Below are 19,318 nucleotides of genomic sequence, written 5' to 3'. Positions count from 1 at the left end.
TAGTGGACGTGGCAGGGGAAGGATACTGTAAAATCTCCATTCCCACCCCACTCCAGGGGAAGGATACTGTAAAATATCCATTCCCTGCCCAATCCAGGGGAAGATTACTGCAAAAGGTTGACTCAGCCTTCCATCCTCTATAAGGTAGGTAAAATGAGGACCCAGATTGTTGGGGGGGCAATAAGTTGACTTTGTAAATATACAAATAGAATGAGACTATTGCCTTATACACTGTAAGCCGCCCTGAGTCTTCGGAAAAGGGCGGGATATAAATGTAAATTTTAAAAAATCCCAATTTCCTCCCGATCAGCTGGGATTTAGGAGGCAGAGAATAGATGGGGGCAGGCCAGTAAGAATTTTTACTACCGGTTCTCCGAACTACTAAAAATTTCCACTACCAGTTCTCCAGAACTGGTCAGAACCTGCTGAAACCCATCTCTGCTGTTGGCCACTTTCTGTGAGGATCATGGTAAATTAGATGTCTTTTAAGGAGTGGGGATAGCATAACCATTCTATTAATCTATAAAAGTCATCTGCCAAAGGGCACATGACAAACACAGTAAGTTTCATCTATTTTGCATGATACCATGATATACCGGTATGCGGGTACAAAAAGGGGTGGAGCTTCATCATTTTCAAAGCTTTGAATCCTCTGATACTACTATTTATATTATGCTATTAGGAATCCTATTATAATAGATGCTACAGCATATACTGTAATTCCAAGTAATTTGGGTTTTAAAAGTTTTCACCTAAAAGTTATTGCTGGGAATTAACTTGAAGGATTACTATGATTTGTAATTGGGATATTATTTTATAGTGTTGCCCATTCTTCTGTCTTTAGACATTATGTTTATGCCCAAAAGATCCAAATTATGGCCCACATTTAAACTAACTCTTGACACTTGATAATTAATAAAGTGTGCTTTTGGATATTTTTGAAAGAAGGCCTTTCAGTACTTGCATTTCTTCAATGACTTAATAGTGAAAAAAATGTAAAAGCATTTTTTTGCATTAAAATGTGCATTGATAAAAACAGCATTAGGAGAATTAAAGCTAACTAATAAGTTTGAAAATATTCCAACCCTTACTTTAGTGCACAAAATAATAAATGAACAAACATCTGTAAATATTTGTCAAGCCGATTTACTATATCTTGGTATACATACTCTGCAAGTGTTCTTTGTTTATACATCATCATATATTTTTAAAATTCTCACTTCTCTTTCTGCAGATTTCATCAGTTTCATCCAACCATTACTTTATTATTCTTTCAGCCAATTCATTTTTTCTTTCTTTCTTTCTTTCGAAATTTGCTAGCCTTTCTCTACATCAGGGGTCTGCAAACTTGGCTCTTTTAAGACTTGTGGATTTCAACTCCCAGAGTCCCTCAGCCAGCAAAGCAGGGGTCTCCAACCTTGGTCCCTTTAAGACTTGTGGACTTCAATTCCCAGAGTCCCTCAGCCAGCAAAGCTCTGGGAGTTGAAGTCCACAAGTCTTAAAAGAGCCAAGTTTGCAGATCCCTGCTCTACATGATGAAATCATCACAACATCCTTCTTTCATACTGCTCACAGATGTGGTCAGTTTATATTCTTTTGTACCATTTATTCTTAACCCTAATACTACTGCTCTTACTGCATAGACTTCTTAAGTTTATCTATTCCCATTGTATTCAACTCTGAAGTATTTCCTGATACATTAATTTTCATTTATATATAACAAGGTGATCAAAAGCATATTTTCCATTCATTTTTTGCAACAGACAATTTATCTTTTCACCAGTAATTGCATATTTTAAAATGTTTCTCTTTCTCCAAGTTTAATAAAGATTCCATCAAAATACATCCGTTCATTTATTTACTTCAACTTTTTACCATTTATATTCATTGCATTTTCTCTATCCAACTGTTGGTCTTTCATATATTTTCCTTGTTGCATCATATATTCTTAAATTCACTGCAGGTTCTCACAACATGACATCACCTGCATACAAAACTGAAGCACATGTAAACATGCCTGTAACAACTCACAAGTATTCCTGATACATGTCTCTATGCACATTGTAAAACAATGGAAACATTGATTATTTTCATTGAAGCTCTGTACATTATACAATACCTTATACTAATCTTTGAAGTAGTTGTTCTTTTATAATTTTTTCTTTCTCATCCACAGCTTGTTCATTTCATTTTACCCAACGTATTTTCCTACTTCCTATTACAAGAAAGATTTCTGTTTCAAGCACTTTCCACATCTTTCCTTCCAAATTTTTCATTGTGTATTAGAATAAAATACTTTTTCATACAAAATTATACTTTTGCGTTCAGCTGTTCTCATTTCTCTCTTTCCCTTCTTTCCCCAGTTCCATCTTAACTCTTAAATAACATCAAGATCTCACATTGTGGTTGTATACTTCCCTTGTCCTTCCAGTTTTTTTAATTATACACAAATTATGCTTTTCTGTTCTTTCCTTTACCACATACAATTATGGAAAGATGCCTGCTTAGGTTTCATGTTCAAAACTGACCTTTTTCTAAGCAGATAATCAACTGTACTGAAGGTAGTCCTCGACTTACGATCACAATTGGGCCCAAAATTAGTAACATGGCTATTTAAGTGAATCTGCCTCCCCATTGGCTTTGCTTGTCAGAAGGTTGCCAAAGATAATAATCTGACCAGACCAGGGGTCTCCAACCTTGGTCCCTTTAAGACTTATGGACTTCAACTCCCAGAGTCCCTCAGCCAGCAAAGCAGGGGTCTCCAACCTCGGTCCCTTTAAGACTTGTGGACTTCAACTCCCAGAGTCCCTCAGCCAGCAAAGCAGGGGGCTCCAACCTTGGTCCCTTTAAGACTTGTGGACTTCAACTCCCAGAGTCCCTCAGCCAGCAAAGCAGGGGCCTCCAACCTGGGCAACTTGAAGACTTGTGGACTTCAACTCCCAGAGTCCCTCAGCCAGCAAAGCAGGGGGCTCCAACCTTGGTCCCTTTAAGACTTGTGGACTTCAACTCCCAGAGTTCCTCAGCCAGCAAAGCAGGGGCCTCCAGCCTTGGTCCCTTTAAGACTTGTGGACTTAAATCCCAGAATTCCCCAGCCAGCAAAGCTGACCTGACCCTATTGTTGGTTCCTCTACCCCCAAAACCTTTTACCTTAAACTGTATAACATGGACCTCCTTGTTAAGGAGGTCTCTGAGGGGGCATGCATAAGTGCAACAGCGTGCCTTCAGTCCCTGTCTTACTGTCCCCATTTATACGTACTCATTTTATGTGTTTATGGCCATGTTTTGCTTATTTATATCCTTTTATTTGTGCTATTTTTCATGTGTCTATACCAGGGGTCTCCAACCTTGGCCGCTTTAAGCCTGGAGGACTTCAACTCCCAGAATTCCCCAGCCAGCAGAGCTGGCTGGGGAATTCTGGGAGTTGAAGTCCACCAGGCTTAAAGCGGCCAAGGTTGGAGACCCCTGGTCTATACTGTTACTGTTTCCTTGTACATGCTGACAATAAATTAAATAAATAAATTAAATAAACAGAGATAGATAGATAGATAAATAAATAAATAAATGAAGATTCATCCGCGCACTTCACGGAACGATAAAAAAAAAAAAGAACAACGCTGACGGATCTCGCTCCTGATTGGGGAAAGCGCCCGTAGGAAAAGCAGCAGGAACAGCCTATTGGCAGCTGCTCCAAAAGCAGCGGGAACAGTCTTATTGGCAGCTGCCTTTGGGGAGGCGGGTCGTCCCTCGATCCGTCATCGCCCCCAAGGCGCTCGCGCTTCCTTTCTCCACAAAATGGCGGCCGCGGTAGGGGTGCCTGGCGCCTCACCGAGCGCGGCCATCCCGTCTCCGCCTCCTCTTCCTCCGGCCGCTTCTTCCCCCAACACACCCTCGGTCACGGCTATGCCGGCCATCCTTACCCCTCCGGCCGCGACGGCGCCGCCAGCAGCGCTTCCTCCTCCTCCTGCTCCTCCTCCGGCCGCGCTGGCGGCGCCTTTTCCCGGTGGCCGCGCGGTCCGGCTCCACCCGGTGGTGCTGGCCTCTATCGTGGACAGCTTTGAGAGGCGCAACGAGGGTGCGGCCCGCGTGATCGGCACGTTGCTCGGTAAGGACCGCCGCGCGCTCCGCTGAGGAGGAGGAGGAGGAAGAGGCGGCTGAACCCGAACCCGAAGGCCCGCCAGCTGCTCTCTGGGTGTTTTGAGGGGGAAGCCGAGCCTAAAGTTTCTAGCTATTTCTAGTAGAAGAAAAGACCCTGTTCGGTCACCGGGTGCCCGGCTTTTATCCCTTCCAGGCGTTAGTCGGGGCCTGCTCATTTCAGAGGCGCTGTGTGGAGCCCGCTTTGGAAGCCGAATGAGATATTTGGACACGGGGGCGATATAAAAATAAATAAATAAAATAAAATAAATAAACCGACTTCCAGTCCCGCTTTAGGCAGGAAAGCTTTGGGCCGAGTCATTCTCTTCAAATTACATCCAGGATTCTGTGGGGGACAAAAAGAACCCCAGCAGAACCTACCTCACAGGGTTGGTGTGGGGACAAAAAGGAGGAGAAAGAGTATTAGATGTGTTTGCTTCTGGCACCTTCTACCTACGTCAGGGTTCTTCAACCTGGGCCCCTTGAAGACTTGTGGACTTCAACTCCCAGAATTCCCCCAGCCAACTTTGCTATGCTCCAACTATTGCTATGCTGGCTGGAGAATTCTGGGAGTTGAAGTCCACAAGTCTTAAAAGAGGCCCAGTTTGAAGACCTCTGTTCTACATCAGGGGTCTCCAACCTTGGTCCCTTTAAGACTTGTGAACTTCAATTCCCAGAGTTCCTCAGCCAGCTTTGCTGTCTGAGGAACTCTGGGAGTTGAAGTCCACAAGTCTTAAAAGGGACCCAGGTTGGAGACCTCTGTTCTACATCATGTTGGGCAGCGGTTTTCAGAGGGTGTTTTAGGGCAGGGGTTTCCAACCTTGGCCACTTTAAGCCTGGAGGACTTCAACTCCCAGAATTCCCCCAGCCAACTTTGCTATGCTCCAGCTATGCTATGCTGGCTGGAGAATTCTGGGAGTTGAAGTCCACAAGTCTTAAAAGCGGCCCAATTTGAAGACCTCTGTTCTACATCCAGTTGGGCAGCTGTTTTCAGAGGGAGTTTAGGGCAGGGGTCTTCAACCTTGGCCATTTTAAGCCTGGAGGACTTCATCTCCCAGAATTCTCCCAGCCAGCAAAGCTTTTGGATTTTGGGAAAATCCAAAAAAAAAAAAAAGCAAAGGATTTTGGGAGTTGAAGTCCTCCAGGTTTAAAGTGGCCAAGGTTGGAAACCCCTGGTTTAGGGAACCACATTTCATTGCATCACTGAAATAAAACTGTCCAGTTTTGTTTGTGCCAGTTATCGTAAGATAAATGTTAAGATAAAGTCCCCCTCCCCCTCTTGTTTTCCCCACAACAACCCCCCTGTGAGGTGGGTTGGACTGAGAGAGTGACTGGCCCAAAGTCACCCACTAGGCTTTCATGACTAAGGCAGGACTTTTAAACCTCCTCATGGTCTCCTGTGAGATTATTACCATATTACATTAGAATTTTTCCTGTGATTGTTTGGTTGAAAGGTGACTTAGTGTTCACAGCCTCAAATTAAAAAAGGGGGATTATACTTTTAATTAGAAAAACACTATTTGAAGTGAATTCTTTATATTTTGTAGCTTTGTTACAGCGTTGGGTTATTTATCCTTTGGCACATTCATATCACATTTCAATAAGGATTGACTAAGCAATAAGGATTGCTGGCAATCCTTATAATTTATATTGAAATATTGACCATCAATTGTGTTGTAAATGTTGTACCTTGATGAACGTATCTTTTCTTTTATGTACACTGAGAGCATATGCACCAAGACAAATTCCTTGTCCAATCACACTTGGCCAATAAAAATTCTATTCTATTCTATTCTAAAAACATGAGATAAAAATACCAAATATGAAATATAAATATATGTGAGCATTGAGTTAAGTTGATGCTATATACTCCTTTTCCTAAATAAAATGCTAGATCTGATTTCATTGTTCCATTCATTTTTTAGTCAGTATAGATGGGAGTTAAAGCTAGCTCAGGGGCTAGGACGTTGAGCTTGTTGATCGAAAGGTCAGCAGTTCAGTGGTTCGAATCCCTGGTGCTGCCGTGTAACGGGGTGAGCTCCCGTTACTTGTCCCAGCTTCTGCCAACCTAGCAGTTTGAAAGCACGTAAAAATGCAAGTAGAAAAAATAGGGACCACCTCTGGTGGGAAGGTAACAGCGTTCCGTGCGCCTTTGGCGTTGAGTCATGCCGGCCACATGACCATGGAGATATCTTTGGACAGTGCTGGCTCTTCGGCTTTGAAACAGAGATGAGCACCGCCCCCTAGAGTCGGCAACGACTAGCATGTATGTGCGAGGGGAACCTTTACCTTTACCTTTAATATGCATTAGTTTTCTGAATAGGAACAAAATGTTAAATTTGAAGAAGCAAAATGAAACCAAGATGCTTCTTTGATTTGCAGCCATGCTCTCTTGCATGTTTATTTAAATGCACATTTCTTACCTATAGCATCTAAAAGTTCATAAGTATATTAAAGAGTTTTCATAGAAGATAGTTCAGTGGCAGAATATAGTTGCTGAAATGCCTTCTTTTGGATCTTGCTGAGAGCAAACAGACTCATTTTCATTCTTGGCAGACTTCACCCTGTAGGCTTAACACACACTTGTACACCAAGATTGTTGTAATATCACTATATATCTTCTGCATATTATAAGGGGGTTGACCTTGAAGGGGTTCAAGTTGTACTGTACTGTACTTCTCAGCATATATAAATCTAATGTTATCTTCAGTTACAAGTTCTTCCTTGGATGTTCCTAGACCTTTGCTTGGGAATAATTTTACTTAGGAAAATGTTTTTTTCTTTAAACTTGTAGGCACAGTTGACAAACATTCTGTAGAGGTCACCAACTGCTTCTCAGTACCTCATAATGAATCAGAAGATGAGGTGAGTGTGCGTTATTTTGACCACGATGTTAGTTTTGCCATTAGCTTAAACACATGTAAGAAAATTCTTTTAGGAAGGTAGCAAAATCAGAGAATTGGTTTAAGGATTCTGTAATTTTTTAACTTACATTTCAGAAACCTAAAATCAGGCCTTTCTCCCCTTTCGAACTGGTAAACTATTGCAATCAACACTTTTCTTGGTATTATTGCTGGAAGGGGATATCCTAAATTGTAATGCAAATGCTTAGGTGTGATGCACTTTTAACAGAATAATGTTTTAATTTCAAATTCAACTACAGGGACAATAAAAAACAAAAATTACAAACAAGGCCAAAAGAAGAAAAAATAACGAAGTGTACACAACATATAACATTAAACCTACAACAGTGGCTGAGTGTTGAAAAATATATCTCAAATAATTCTAGTATATTCCTCCTTGCACAGTGGACTTATAAATAATTATGAACCTTTTCATCCATGCAGGCTATATTTGGTATGTATTTTAAACCACAGTTTCTTGAAAGTATCTCAAATATAGAAATCTAATATCTATTAATCAAGTCAACTATTAGCTATTAATTATTTAAAAAATTAACTGGTATCTACTCAATATAAGCTAATCTTCAAAGCTATTCTTTCCAATGTGTTATAAAATTGCCTGAAGTATTATCTCTAAGCAATGCGGTTAGTTTCACCATCTCTGCCAATACATTCAGTTTCACAATTAATTCTTCAACTACAGGTATTCCTTTTTCTTTCCAATCCTTGCAGCTGTGACCATATATACCGTGTTTCCCTGAAAAAAGACCCAGTCTTATATATTTTTTTGTTACCAAAAAAGGCACTTCTTATTTTCAGGGGAGGAGGATGTCTTCCACTGACACACCTCACTTGTGCATGTCACCCCTGGCCTCCTTTTTGCTGTCAGAGGCTTTCAGGAACTTCTTTTGTGGCAGCAAAGGCTTTCCTGAAGGCCTCTGAAGCCGATAACAGAGCTCCGGATTGATCCAGAGATCTGGCTGCACAGCCTTCAGGAAAGCCTTGCCAGCTGCAGAAGTGGGCTGGCAAGGCAGGTGTTGGGGTGTGCGAGGCCTGGCTGCAACTGTCCAAAGGTAAGTATTGGGGCAGCTCTACTTTCCCTTCCCCACCCTAGCTTAATTTTTAGTTGTGCGCTTCACCTCACCCTGTATACCCCAGAGTGGGAGGGGTCTTAATTAGGGCATATTTTTTTGATAGGGCTTGTGTTGGGTGCACGTTTAAAAATCAACTTAGGTTTTATTTTTGGAATAGGTCTTTTTTTCAGGGAAACACGGTAGAAGTAGAGTTCCAAATTGTTTTTCCATTGATTTATCCATAATACCTAGAAGAAAGGCTTCAGGTTTAATTAGTGTTATTATTTTAAATATTTTCTGCATAATCATTGTTATATTTTCTCAATATGATTTAGCATGTTTACAAGACCACATGTGATAGAATATTCTTGGAATTTGATTACATTTCCAACAATTATTAGAAGTTCCTTTATATATTCTTGGCAATCTATCTGGAATCAAATACCATCGGTACATCATTTTGTAAAAGTTTTCTTTCAAACTGTAATTAAAAGCAAATCATTATTCCACATATTTTCCAATTGATCTAGCATGACCAAAGTTTTTTGCCCATTTTACCTTACAGTCCTTAACATATTCCTCTTCCAAATTTATCCTAAATAACATTTTATAGACGTTGAAAATCAAATGGTCATCCCCAAAACATAAACTCAATTCCACATAATAGCAGTTACTTGTTTATTGATATGATGGACCCTGGGAGGTACTTTTCTTTACCATAAAACTTTGTTCAAAATGAAAAAAATGAATTTTTTTTTTATGCTATATTCATGGAGCCACATAAGTATCTTTTATAAAAGAATCCAGGGAGACAAACAGTGTGATTTATTTTTATTTATTTTTTTGCATTAGAGATAAGTTATCAATCAAAGACAAGTGCTTTCCACACTCAGAGTTTATTCTCAGTTAACAAGTTTACATAAGAGGCTTGGAAAGGTCCCCTGGCTATCAGTGAACTAATGCCATTATTGCAGAATCTTAAATTTTGTTAACTTTCAGGTTGCAGTGGACATGGAATTTGCCAAGAATATGTATGAATTGCACAAGAAAGTATCTCCTAGTGAAATTATTCTGGGATGGTAAGTCTTCATTCTACCGAAAATTGTCTATCCAGCTTCTCGAAAGAGACTACTATCTTTAATTAATATAGTGCCATAAAATAACAACAGTTCTTAAAACGATTACGTCACCTGTCAACAGTGTGGTCTTGAGAACAATATTCCTCCATTGTTACAGAATTTTGGGAAATAGTTTGACTCTAATAGGATAAACTTTGACTGTATTTTTCCCCCCTCTCATTCAGGGATGTATTGTTTGTTTGCTTGCTTCTTAACGTTGATGATAGGTTTTCAATATTCACTGAACCTTTGTGGCATATTGCTTTGATAATGTTATCTGTTGTTAGTAATAGATCCAATTTAATCCTTGGGAGTATCTGTGGATAAAGCTGTATAATCACACAAGATTCTAATTGATCTAAAATAGTGTCAAAAGCTGCTTGAGATGATAAGAGTCTCAGAATCTGTAAGAGAGTCTCCAGCAGATAGCATGAACTTGTGCATTTTCTTTTCTATTATATTTGTAACATTGCAAATTTGAAAGTATTGTTTTAAATATTATTTTAGCTGCCATTCACTTTCATTTTTTTGCTTCAGACATAAACATTCTGCTGTGCAGTATAACCTTTATTTAATATATTTTTATATATGGCAGCTCAACTCACACATATAATATTAAAATTCCACAATGTAAAAATCCTTTAACATCCTCCCATACTGTTGTAACCTAGGCACACATAATTATTACCAGACACAATCAGTCCTAAACAAACATATTTTATTAGAACAGCTGAGAATTACTTCATTCTCAGCTTAGTCCAGATTAATTCCAAAACAAATCCTTCCTAAACAGTCCTTAGGCCTTATCACAAACCTTTGTCTTCTTGGCACCCTGCCAAAGGCTTTTCTTGGCAAAAGTTCAGAAGCGAGAGATGCTGACAAGAAACAAATGAAGCAACGTTGCTTTCCTACAAAGATTCCAAGAGCAGTTGCTGCTCTTTTAAGCCTTCTGGGAGGGGCCAATCATCTCCTGGCTTTACTCCCAAGTCATCCTTTTTGCTTTAGCTGCCTTCTGACAGCTCTTTGCATGCATGCACTAGGAACAGGCTCCTCCTGTTCCTCTGCCTCTCTGCTATCCACCTCTGGAGGCTCTGGAATCCACGCATTGCTCCCAGATGGCCCTGGCTCCATCTCTGCCTCTGACGCAGAGCCCTCGTCCGGGCCTTCCCTTGACTCCAGGACTGGCTCATTGTCCTCCCCAGCCTTCTCACTGTCCGACTCCACAGCCAGCTCTGAGAATTCCCTCCATGGGAATATGACGACAACACAATAGGCAGGAATCAACACCAACCACTTGATTAGTTCCATGCCATGTCTCAAGGGCCTTCCAGAAGATTATCAAATTGGGGTCTAATCTTATCTTTGCGGGAATGATATTCAAAAGGGAGGGAGCCACTAGAGAAGGCCTGTTTTCCTGGGTTTTACTAGATGTGCTTCCCTAATAGATGGAACTGTAATACACCCTGCCTTCCCGCTCTTGTGGGCCAGAGTGATATAACTGGGAAGAGATGGTCGTTCAGATAATCTGGCCCCAAGCCATATAGGGCTTTAAAAGTGATAACCAGAACTTTGAATTGTACTTGGAAGCAAATCGGTAGCCGATATAGTTTCCACAAAAGAGGTAACATAGACTGCTGCATTTTGAGCCATTTGAAGCGTCCAAATACTATTTGGCGCCACCCCATGAAGAGTGCATTACAATAGTCCCAACAAGAGGTGACTAGAGCATGGGTGACTGTGAGAAGGGCATGTTGATGGGGGCTAACTAGTACACAACTTTTTTTGCCTTTTGGTACTGTCCATGGGGTTTTATCCTGGGAGAAATATCAACAACCTCAGATTTGCAGATGATAACACTCTAATGCCAGAAAGCAAAGAGGAACTAAAGAGCCTCCTGATGCGAGTGAAGAAGGAGAGTGCAAAAGTTGGCTTGAAACTCAATATTAAGAAAACTAAGATCATGGCATCCGGCCCTCTCAATTCCTGGCAAATAGATGGGGAAGAAATGGAGATAGTGACAGATTTTATTTTCCTGGGCTCCAAGATCACTGCAGATGGGGACTGCAGCCAAGAAATTAAAAGATGCTTGCTCCTGGGGAGGAAAGTTATGGCAAATCTAGACTAAAACTAAAAAGCAGAGACATCACCCTGCCAACAAAAGCGCATATAGTCAAGGCTATAGTTTTCCCAGTTGCAATGTAGGGCTGTGAAAGTTGGACCATAAGAAAGGCTGAGCGTCAAAGAATTGAGTGAAGAATTGAGTGGCAAAATATTAGTCAGTATTTTCAGCATAGCAACTTTTAAATGTCCTGTATTAAATTAATGTATTCACTGTGTGCAAATATTATTTTAAGCTGATTTTATTTTTGCAGGTATGCAACTGGACATGACATCACAGAACACTCTGTTTTAATCCATGAATATTACAGTCGGGAAGCTCACAATCCAATTCACTTAACTGTGGACACCAGTTTACAAAATGGACGTATGAGCATTAAGGCATATATCAGGTACTTGCAAAAACAATTCATCTGCATTTTGCTTGAAAGAAACAAAGGTAAAAAAAAATAAAGTTTTATAGTCCATAAAAGAAAAGTGTGAACCTTATTCCCATACTATTTTTTAACATTACAGCAGAACAGCTTAGATGGATATCAAATTGCAAAAATAACATTAAAAGACTAAGTTGAGATTCCAAAGTTTTGAGAAGCTCCTGCTTTGATCCTTTTTCTCCTATGACATTCTTAAAATTATTCTGGCAGTTATGTGCATATATATGGTCACTATTGTGTGTTTTTCAGAATCAGTATTCTGAAATTTATGTATCAAACCTTATTTGGAATATACATGCTAAGAAAAATTGTCTCTCTCTTAGCACTACAATGGGAGTTCCTGGTAAGACTATGGGGGTAATGTTTACTCCTCTCACTGTGAAGTATGCCTACTATGATACAGAGCGGATAGGAGGTAAGCATTATATTATTGATGGATACAATGCTGCTGCTTTTGTTCTGATGATTAGCATAGCCAAGAAGTGAAACCTAGTGAGTGGCTAGACCAACGATGGCAAACCTTTTGGACTCAAGAGTGTGAAAAATTCAAAACATGCCTACTTTGATTCTACTGGGGTGTCATATAGAATGCTACCCTCAGACAAAAAAGGCCTTTTGCGGACCTCCTCGCTGGACTTCCCTCTTGGCTTCACTCTCTGGACCCTCTGGAAGTTGCGTAAGAGGCCAGTCTTTTGGAGTTTCTGGAGCATCAGAAAAATTGCATGAGAATGCTCGCATGATTTTCAGGACACACACACACACAGAGACTCTGTGAAAGCAAGGTCTCTTTGTACAACTTCCAGAGGCTTGGCATGTCACCAAAAATGGCCCAGAGTGTCACAGGTTTGCCATCACTGGGCTAGACATAGTGATAAGACTCGGTTTTCTGTGATTGGTTATACGTTCTGTACAATAACGTTAAATGTCAGTGCTTTGAAATAAAGCTTAGAAGGGCTAAAGCTGCATCTTCATCCAGAGGAAAAGAAATAAGAAATATTGTTCCTGATATAAATATCATGTGCTTATCCTTTAATTCCTTATATATTTATTAAATATCGACTTATTCTACTAAAATGTGTATTCAGTTATTTCCAGTTGGAAATTGTTAGGCTTAGCAAGTCCCATGTATGCAAACCATGACCATGATAATGAATAAATCTATTTTAAGCATCTGTGGCCTTTATCTGGCTGGATAACACAATGAATGACAGGAAAGTGGAGCCAGCCATCGCTGTTTCCCTATCACAGCTCTTTACCGTCGTCTGTTTTCTCTTTCTGGAAAATTTTGCTTTCAGCACTCCACTCTATAGCATTTTGAAAAGGGAAACAACAGGGAAGTTTCCAAAGGATTGAATTTTGCATAGCCCTATAATGGACTACCATAGAGCATCCACTGTATTATTATATCGTTTTAGTTTATCTAGAGACATAGACCAAAACAACCAAAATTAAAATGTATACCATCCAGTATAAAAGTTCTGTTTGCATTAGAAATAGAGCATACAAACTCTTATTAGGTAACAAACTGTTACTACAGCACAGAATTTGGCCATTTTTCAAATGACAGTCCTGGTCATTTAATAGGATGTACACAATTACCCATTGAGACCAGCCTGAATAATTTATAATTAAAAGAGCTCTGCCCTCTGAGAATGATTAATAGGGCATTTAAGAAATACGTGTACAACTGTCTCAATTTCAGCATTTGCGTAAACAGTCTTGCTTGGAGATATTGTTACAGGTTCCTATCAACACCGTGGAGGTCAAAGTGATTAAGCATGCGATTGTCAATACCTTTCTAGTGAGGGCACACTATACCTATGATAAAAAATATTTGGCAGTGACAGTGAGGATAAGTAGGAAGGCTCCCCATAGTTTACTTTGTTCCAGATTAGGCATATCCAGTTCTTTTATAGACTTAGTCTCCAGTCCTGTCATCATTTTTGTTTATCAGTGTCCTTTTTAGAGTGCAGTACCTGGTATTAAAGAGTAGTTGAGTTGCCATTGAAGGGTGGATTATTTTACAGTAATTAGAAAGTTAATGGTTTACTTATCTGAATTATTACTGTTATATTATCTAACAGTAATAACAGATTATTAACTAATTTTTTGTGACCGTAACTGTGTTTAACAGATTCATATTTATTCTCTGTTCTCAGTTGATCTCATCATGAAAACCTGCTTTAGCCCAAATCGAGTGATTAATTTATCTAGTGATCTTCAGCAAGTGGGGACAGCTTCCGCTCAGATTCAGGATACCCTGAGCACAGTGCTACAGTATGCAGAAGATGTGCTGGTAAACCTGCTGTGGCCAAAATATGCACTAATAGGAAACAAGACTGTGCATGTGTCATTTTTCTGTTATCTGTATACATCAACATTTTCTGTTGATGTATAATATATCAAAAATATTTTAAACATAGTATCTCTGTCCTTTTTGTCTAGTCTGGAAAAGTGGCTGCTGACAACACTGTTGGACGCTTCCTGATGGATCTTGTTAACCAAGTTCCAAAAATTTCGCCAGAGGATTTTGAGACTATGTTGAATAGCAATATCAATGTAAGTCCTTGGAGTAGAATTGTAAGTAGTACTAATAAATTGTATGGATGGGTGAGTTGTAAATTGTTGTTCAAATTAGTGATAAGTGTTAATATGCAAACCTGCATTACATCTCCGGTAGAATAATCTTTAATTATTACCATAAACTTCTGTCTGATTTCTTAAATTACACAATTTAGAAGTTGCTTTGGGTTGACATCAATCTTTCTGATATCTTCTCTGGACAGCATTTGCATTTCCTGCCCTCCAAGGAAACAGAGAACAAATATGTTGGTTTATTTCTGTAATAAAGATTTGATTTGATCTGAGAATAGTTCCCTCTTACATAGGACAGCCATTTGAAAATCGAAAAATAAAATAAAAACATTTAATGGTTAATAATCTGCTTGAAAATATTGTCCACGTACATGGTTCAAATTTTTTATTACTTTTATCAGAATACAAAATATAAAGGAAAATGAAAATAATGGAAAACTAGGAGAGGAAAAATGGAAGAGGAGAGAGTGTAGTGTCGGGGGGGGGCGGGGAAGGGAAGAAAAAATGGTGTTGGCCTCTGACTGTTTTTAGCACAGTAGAAGATAGTAACATTACAGCCTCAACTTTTCACTTTTACACAGTGATATATACTAGTCATTTCTATAACAATGAACGTGTTTAATCAGCAAAACCAAAATCAAAAGTTTCATTTTTTCCATCTCAAACACAAAATCCAGAAGTGGCTTCCTAGTGGAAACAAAATTAGACATGTTCTTTTCTTTGAATAGAGCAATCAATTTAACCTTTTTTCCTTGCGGTGGGAAATAATATATATTTCTATATTTGCACTTACTAATCTTGATATACTATCATCATTTATATTAACAACATTCACTATACTCTTCTTTTAACTTCCTTTTAACATATATACTTTCAAATTCACTTTTAAGAAGTTAAGAATATTGTCCGTTTTGAAAATAAGGCTATTTGTTCTCCAGTTTTCTGAAATTCACCAGTTTTTCATGAATTTTCAAAAATCACCAGTTTTGAAAGATTACCACTCGGGAATCTGTGGACCATCAGTTCTGTGGTCATCTTTGCTATTTCCTTCGTACTCTATTCATGTCCTTGGAGACTTGAATTAGTTTAAATTAGGGAACTGATCTTTTACCATTTTCTTCTTTAGCCTGAGTTTTAGTGGATTGGTAGCTAATTGGGGTTTCGGCTCTAAGATTCTATATCTTCTTGCCATGACTTGTTACTAATTTTCTCTCACAACATGCCTGCTCCATTTTTGCCTTTTCTTTTGTTTCTGACATACTATGCAACACTTTTGTTGTTATTGGGTATTTGTTTGAGTATATCTCAACTCATCATATATTTAACCTTTCTAACACAATCTCTTCTGGCAACTGTATCTTTGGTTATTATGCAACTTCTTTCCTTCCATTTTAGAAAGCTCTGTGTATCCATACTGGTCTCTTTTGTTTCCTATTCTTCTAATTAGTAGGATTTGCATATTTTAATGTCTTGTTTTGAATGAATTTTCATCATTCCCATTCTTTTCTCATTTTAAACCATTGGACTTTCCACCTGAGTTCATTGAAAGCTGTTTTTCTAAAATCCCGTATACTTGATTTTTGTCCATTCCCTCTCCCTTGATATCATGAAAGGTTAATATATCACTTTTTCCTAGAGTTCCCGTCACTTTCACTTCTTCCAATAGTTCCCCCAAGTTAATTAAGATGATATCTAGGATTGCAGACCCCTTTGTTGAAAAAAGATAAATGTCAGCAGAAAACAGAAATCCGCCCTCTGATTCTGGATAAGAATCATCATTTGTTAGGATAGCTGAAACCTCCTGTTAACCATCACATGCCTCTTGGGGAATTTGATCATCTGACAGCAAAAAAACTCATCCATATATCTGGCCTGGGCAAGCAGTTCATAATAAACATCCATAGCAATGACACTTCTGTTTCACTCTTTTAATTTCTGTCCAAACATTGTTGACAGGATTTTCATATTGCAATTCATGAAGTTTTATGCAGGCATATGCTTTCCTTATGTTTAGGGCAGTTTATTCCTTCTGAATAAACCAAGTATCTTCGAGTTCTATACTGCCACAAAGTATCAGTAATGTCTTTGACACATTTCTTCTTGTGTTAGGATTTTAAGTTCTCCCCTTTGGCTTCCCATAATGTACCCCAGGGTGTTCAACCCACGGCTTATTGGCTGTATGAGGCCCTGGAGAGCTAGTTATGCAGCCCCACAGGAAGTTTGTTATTTTTATATACATTAACTATATTATATATTTTAAATGGGGCCCAAGACAATTCTTCTTTACTCAGTGCGGCCAGGCAAGCCAAAAGATTCAAAAACCAAGCTCTACACATTTTGTTACTAAACTTAGAAAGTGTAAATGTTAAATACAGTAAATGGCTGTGACGCTGCAATTTAAAACTTGGTATATTTCAGGATTAAGTAATTGTAATTTGCCAACTCTCATTTAGTTTGTCTATTTTCAAAAGTAGTGCATAACTTATAATGTAGTAGAGCATTGTGCACATTGCTAAACATGCTTTTATGGGACATAATTTTACTTTTATTTTACAAATAACTCAGGGTGGCAAATATATCCGGCACTTCTCCTATTTTTCCTATGACAGCCCTGTGAGGTTGGTTGGATTGAGAGAGTATTGACCCAAAGTCATCCAGCTGGCTTTTGTGGCTAAAGTGGGACTAGAATTCACGGTCTTATACTTTCTAGCTGATGGCTTGATCATTAGACAAAGTTCTGTTGTTGTTGTTGTTGTTGTTGTTGTTGTTAGAGTTGTACCTTTATTTTGATACTTGGTATTTTGTTCTTTGGTATTTTGATACAACTCAAGGCATTGTAAATAATGCTTCTGCCTTTTATTTTCTCTACAACAGTACTCTCTGAGGTGAGTGAACCAAGAGGGACTGACTCAGGCAGGTTTTGTGCCTAAGGAAGAATTAGTGTTATTATTCAGAATATTGTGAACTGCAGAACGTATAATATAATAGAGTTGGAAAGGATCTCAGAGATCTTCTAGTCCAACCCTCTGCTCGAGCAGGAAACCCTATATCATTTCAGACAAATAGTTGTCCAGTCTCTTTTTGAAAGCCTTCACTGATGGAACACACACAACTTCTGAAGGCAAACTATTCCCTTGGTTATTTGTGCTCACCATGAGGAAATTTCTCCTTAGTTCTAGGTTCCTTCTCTCCTTGGTTAGTTTCCAACCATTGTTTCTTATCTTGTCTTCAGGTGTTTTGGAAAACAGATTGACCCCCTTGTCTTTGTAGAAGCCCCCCAAATATTGGAACAATGCTATCGTATCCCTAGTCACTGTTTTTATTAGACTAGACATACCCAAATTCCTGTAACTGTTCTTTTTACGTTTTAGCCTCCAGCCCCCTAATCATTTTTGTTGCTCTTCTCTGCACTCTTTCCAGAGTCTCAACATCCTTTTTGTATTGTGACCAGAACTTTATGCAGTATTCCAATCGTGGTCTTAACTAAGGATTTGTAAAGCGATATTAGAATTTCATGTGATGTTGATCCTATCCCTCTATTAGTGCAGCCTATTTGTGAGCACAGAAAAGCATTGGCTTTTTTGGCTGCTGCCACACATTATTAGCTCATATTTAAACAGTTCTCCACTAGGACTCAAAACCCTCTCACAGTTGCTGGCATTAAGCCAAGTTTCACTATACAGTTGGTTTTTCTTAACTAAGAGTAGAACCTTACTTTTACCTATGTTGAATTTCATTTTGTTAGCTAAGGCCCAGTTTTCAAGTCTGTGAAGATCTTTACGGATCTTGAGTTTGTCTTCTAGGGTGTGGCTATTCCTGCCAGCTTAGTGTCATCTGCAAATTTGATGAGTTCCCCTTCAATTCCCTCATCTAAGTCATTTATGCCAATCTAGAATTGGAAGCTTTAAAATATGTTTGTTTATTGGTATGAACGAGTGGACAAAGTTACAGATTTGTTTCTAATTACTATTTCCACTGAACAATGCTGTATAATGTACAAACTCCTAAGTATATTCTCTTTTTTTTTTCCTCCTTAGGACCTGCTGATGGTAACCTATTTGGCAAATCTCACCCAATCACAGATTGCACTCAATGAAAAAATCTTAAACCTGTAATGAAATCTTAACCATCTTTTAACAAGACAACCTAAAGAAACAGTGGAACTTCTTTGCACAGTCCAGACTCCATAATTGGATTTTATCTTCTGAACTGACTGCTGAATTAATCTTTCTCATCGTTTTTTCTAAGTATGGTCAGAAAGGTGATCATCATTAAAAATGACCAAGGAATTCCTAAGTTCCTCTGTCTTGCTTGTGTATTATTAACATAGCTCTATAAATTTGTAGGGATCTTTGATTTCTACTACGGAAATATATTTGAATTTGTTTTTGAAAATATTTATCAGCTTCAAGTGTGAAAGAAAGAATAATTTAATTAAAAATAATAAGCTTTTCAAAATGTCATTCCAAACTTCTACCAAAGTACGTTTAGGATTTAGTTGAGTATAGGGATAAGCATTGTAGAAAAAAAAAGTTAATCTCGTGTCGCGTTCCTGTCTTATAGATTACTTTCTTTTAGGATAGAGACTTGTTGGACTGAAGCTTATTGATAAAAAAAACGATACAGCATAACAAGATTTTGTTGAAGGGCAAGGCAGAAGAAGAATTCTTCTCAAATAACCAATGTTTCAACTGTGCTATAAATGCAGAACGTTAACAGGGCTGTGAAAGCCAATTAATGCATTCTTGTATCACAGTGTATCACAACACAGTGCCATAGTGCGAGCAGAAATTGTAGGAATTTACTTAGATGAAAATAACATTCTAGGTCTCAGGAAATTCCTTTAGGTAGTTGACCTGGAGGAAATGAAAGCAATGACTCTTCTGTTACAGAATTTTTTTTTCAAGGATGGAACTCATGAAAGGGTGTTTAGTCCTTTTTCTTGA

At 38.6% G+C, this 19,318-nt stretch overlaps 1 protein-coding gene across 1 annotated transcript; it reads left to right on the top strand.

The window, feature by feature from the left end:
- Positions 1 to 3,777: 3,777 nt before the first annotated feature.
- Positions 3,778 to 18,671, top strand: EIF3F (eukaryotic translation initiation factor 3 subunit F). The gene is made up of 8 exons (XM_058188506.1): positions 3,778 to 4,102; positions 6,926 to 6,996; positions 9,107 to 9,186; positions 11,598 to 11,735; positions 12,101 to 12,192; positions 13,937 to 14,073; positions 14,223 to 14,336; positions 18,410 to 18,671. Exons 1-8 carry the CDS (start codon positions 3,793 to 3,795, stop codon positions 18,485 to 18,487), a joined length of 1,020 nt encoding a protein of 339 aa, XP_058044489.1. The 5' UTR covers positions 3,778 to 3,792; the 3' UTR covers positions 18,488 to 18,671.
- Positions 18,672 to 19,318: the final 647 nt, after the last annotated feature.

The sequence above is a fragment of the Ahaetulla prasina genome, chromosome 6, assembly GCF_028640845.1.
Source record: "Ahaetulla prasina isolate Xishuangbanna chromosome 6, ASM2864084v1, whole genome shotgun sequence".
Taxonomy (NCBI): domain Eukaryota; kingdom Metazoa; phylum Chordata; class Lepidosauria; order Squamata; family Colubridae; genus Ahaetulla; species Ahaetulla prasina.
The sequence above is the reverse complement of the archived record's forward strand: the minus strand, read 5'-3'. Positions and strand labels throughout refer to the sequence as shown.

Coding starts and splice junctions, on each gene's coding strand:
- EIF3F (XM_058188506.1), top strand. CDS start 3,793: ATGGCGGCCGCGGTAGGGGTGCCTGGCGCCTCACCGAGCGCGGCCATC. Junction 9,187..11,597: donor AGTGAAATTATTCTGGGATG/GTAAGTCTTCAT, acceptor TTATTTTTGCAG/GTATGCAACTGGACATGACA. Junction 12,193..13,936: donor TGATACAGAGCGGATAGGAG/GTAAGCATTATA, acceptor CTCTGTTCTCAG/TTGATCTCATCATGAAAACC.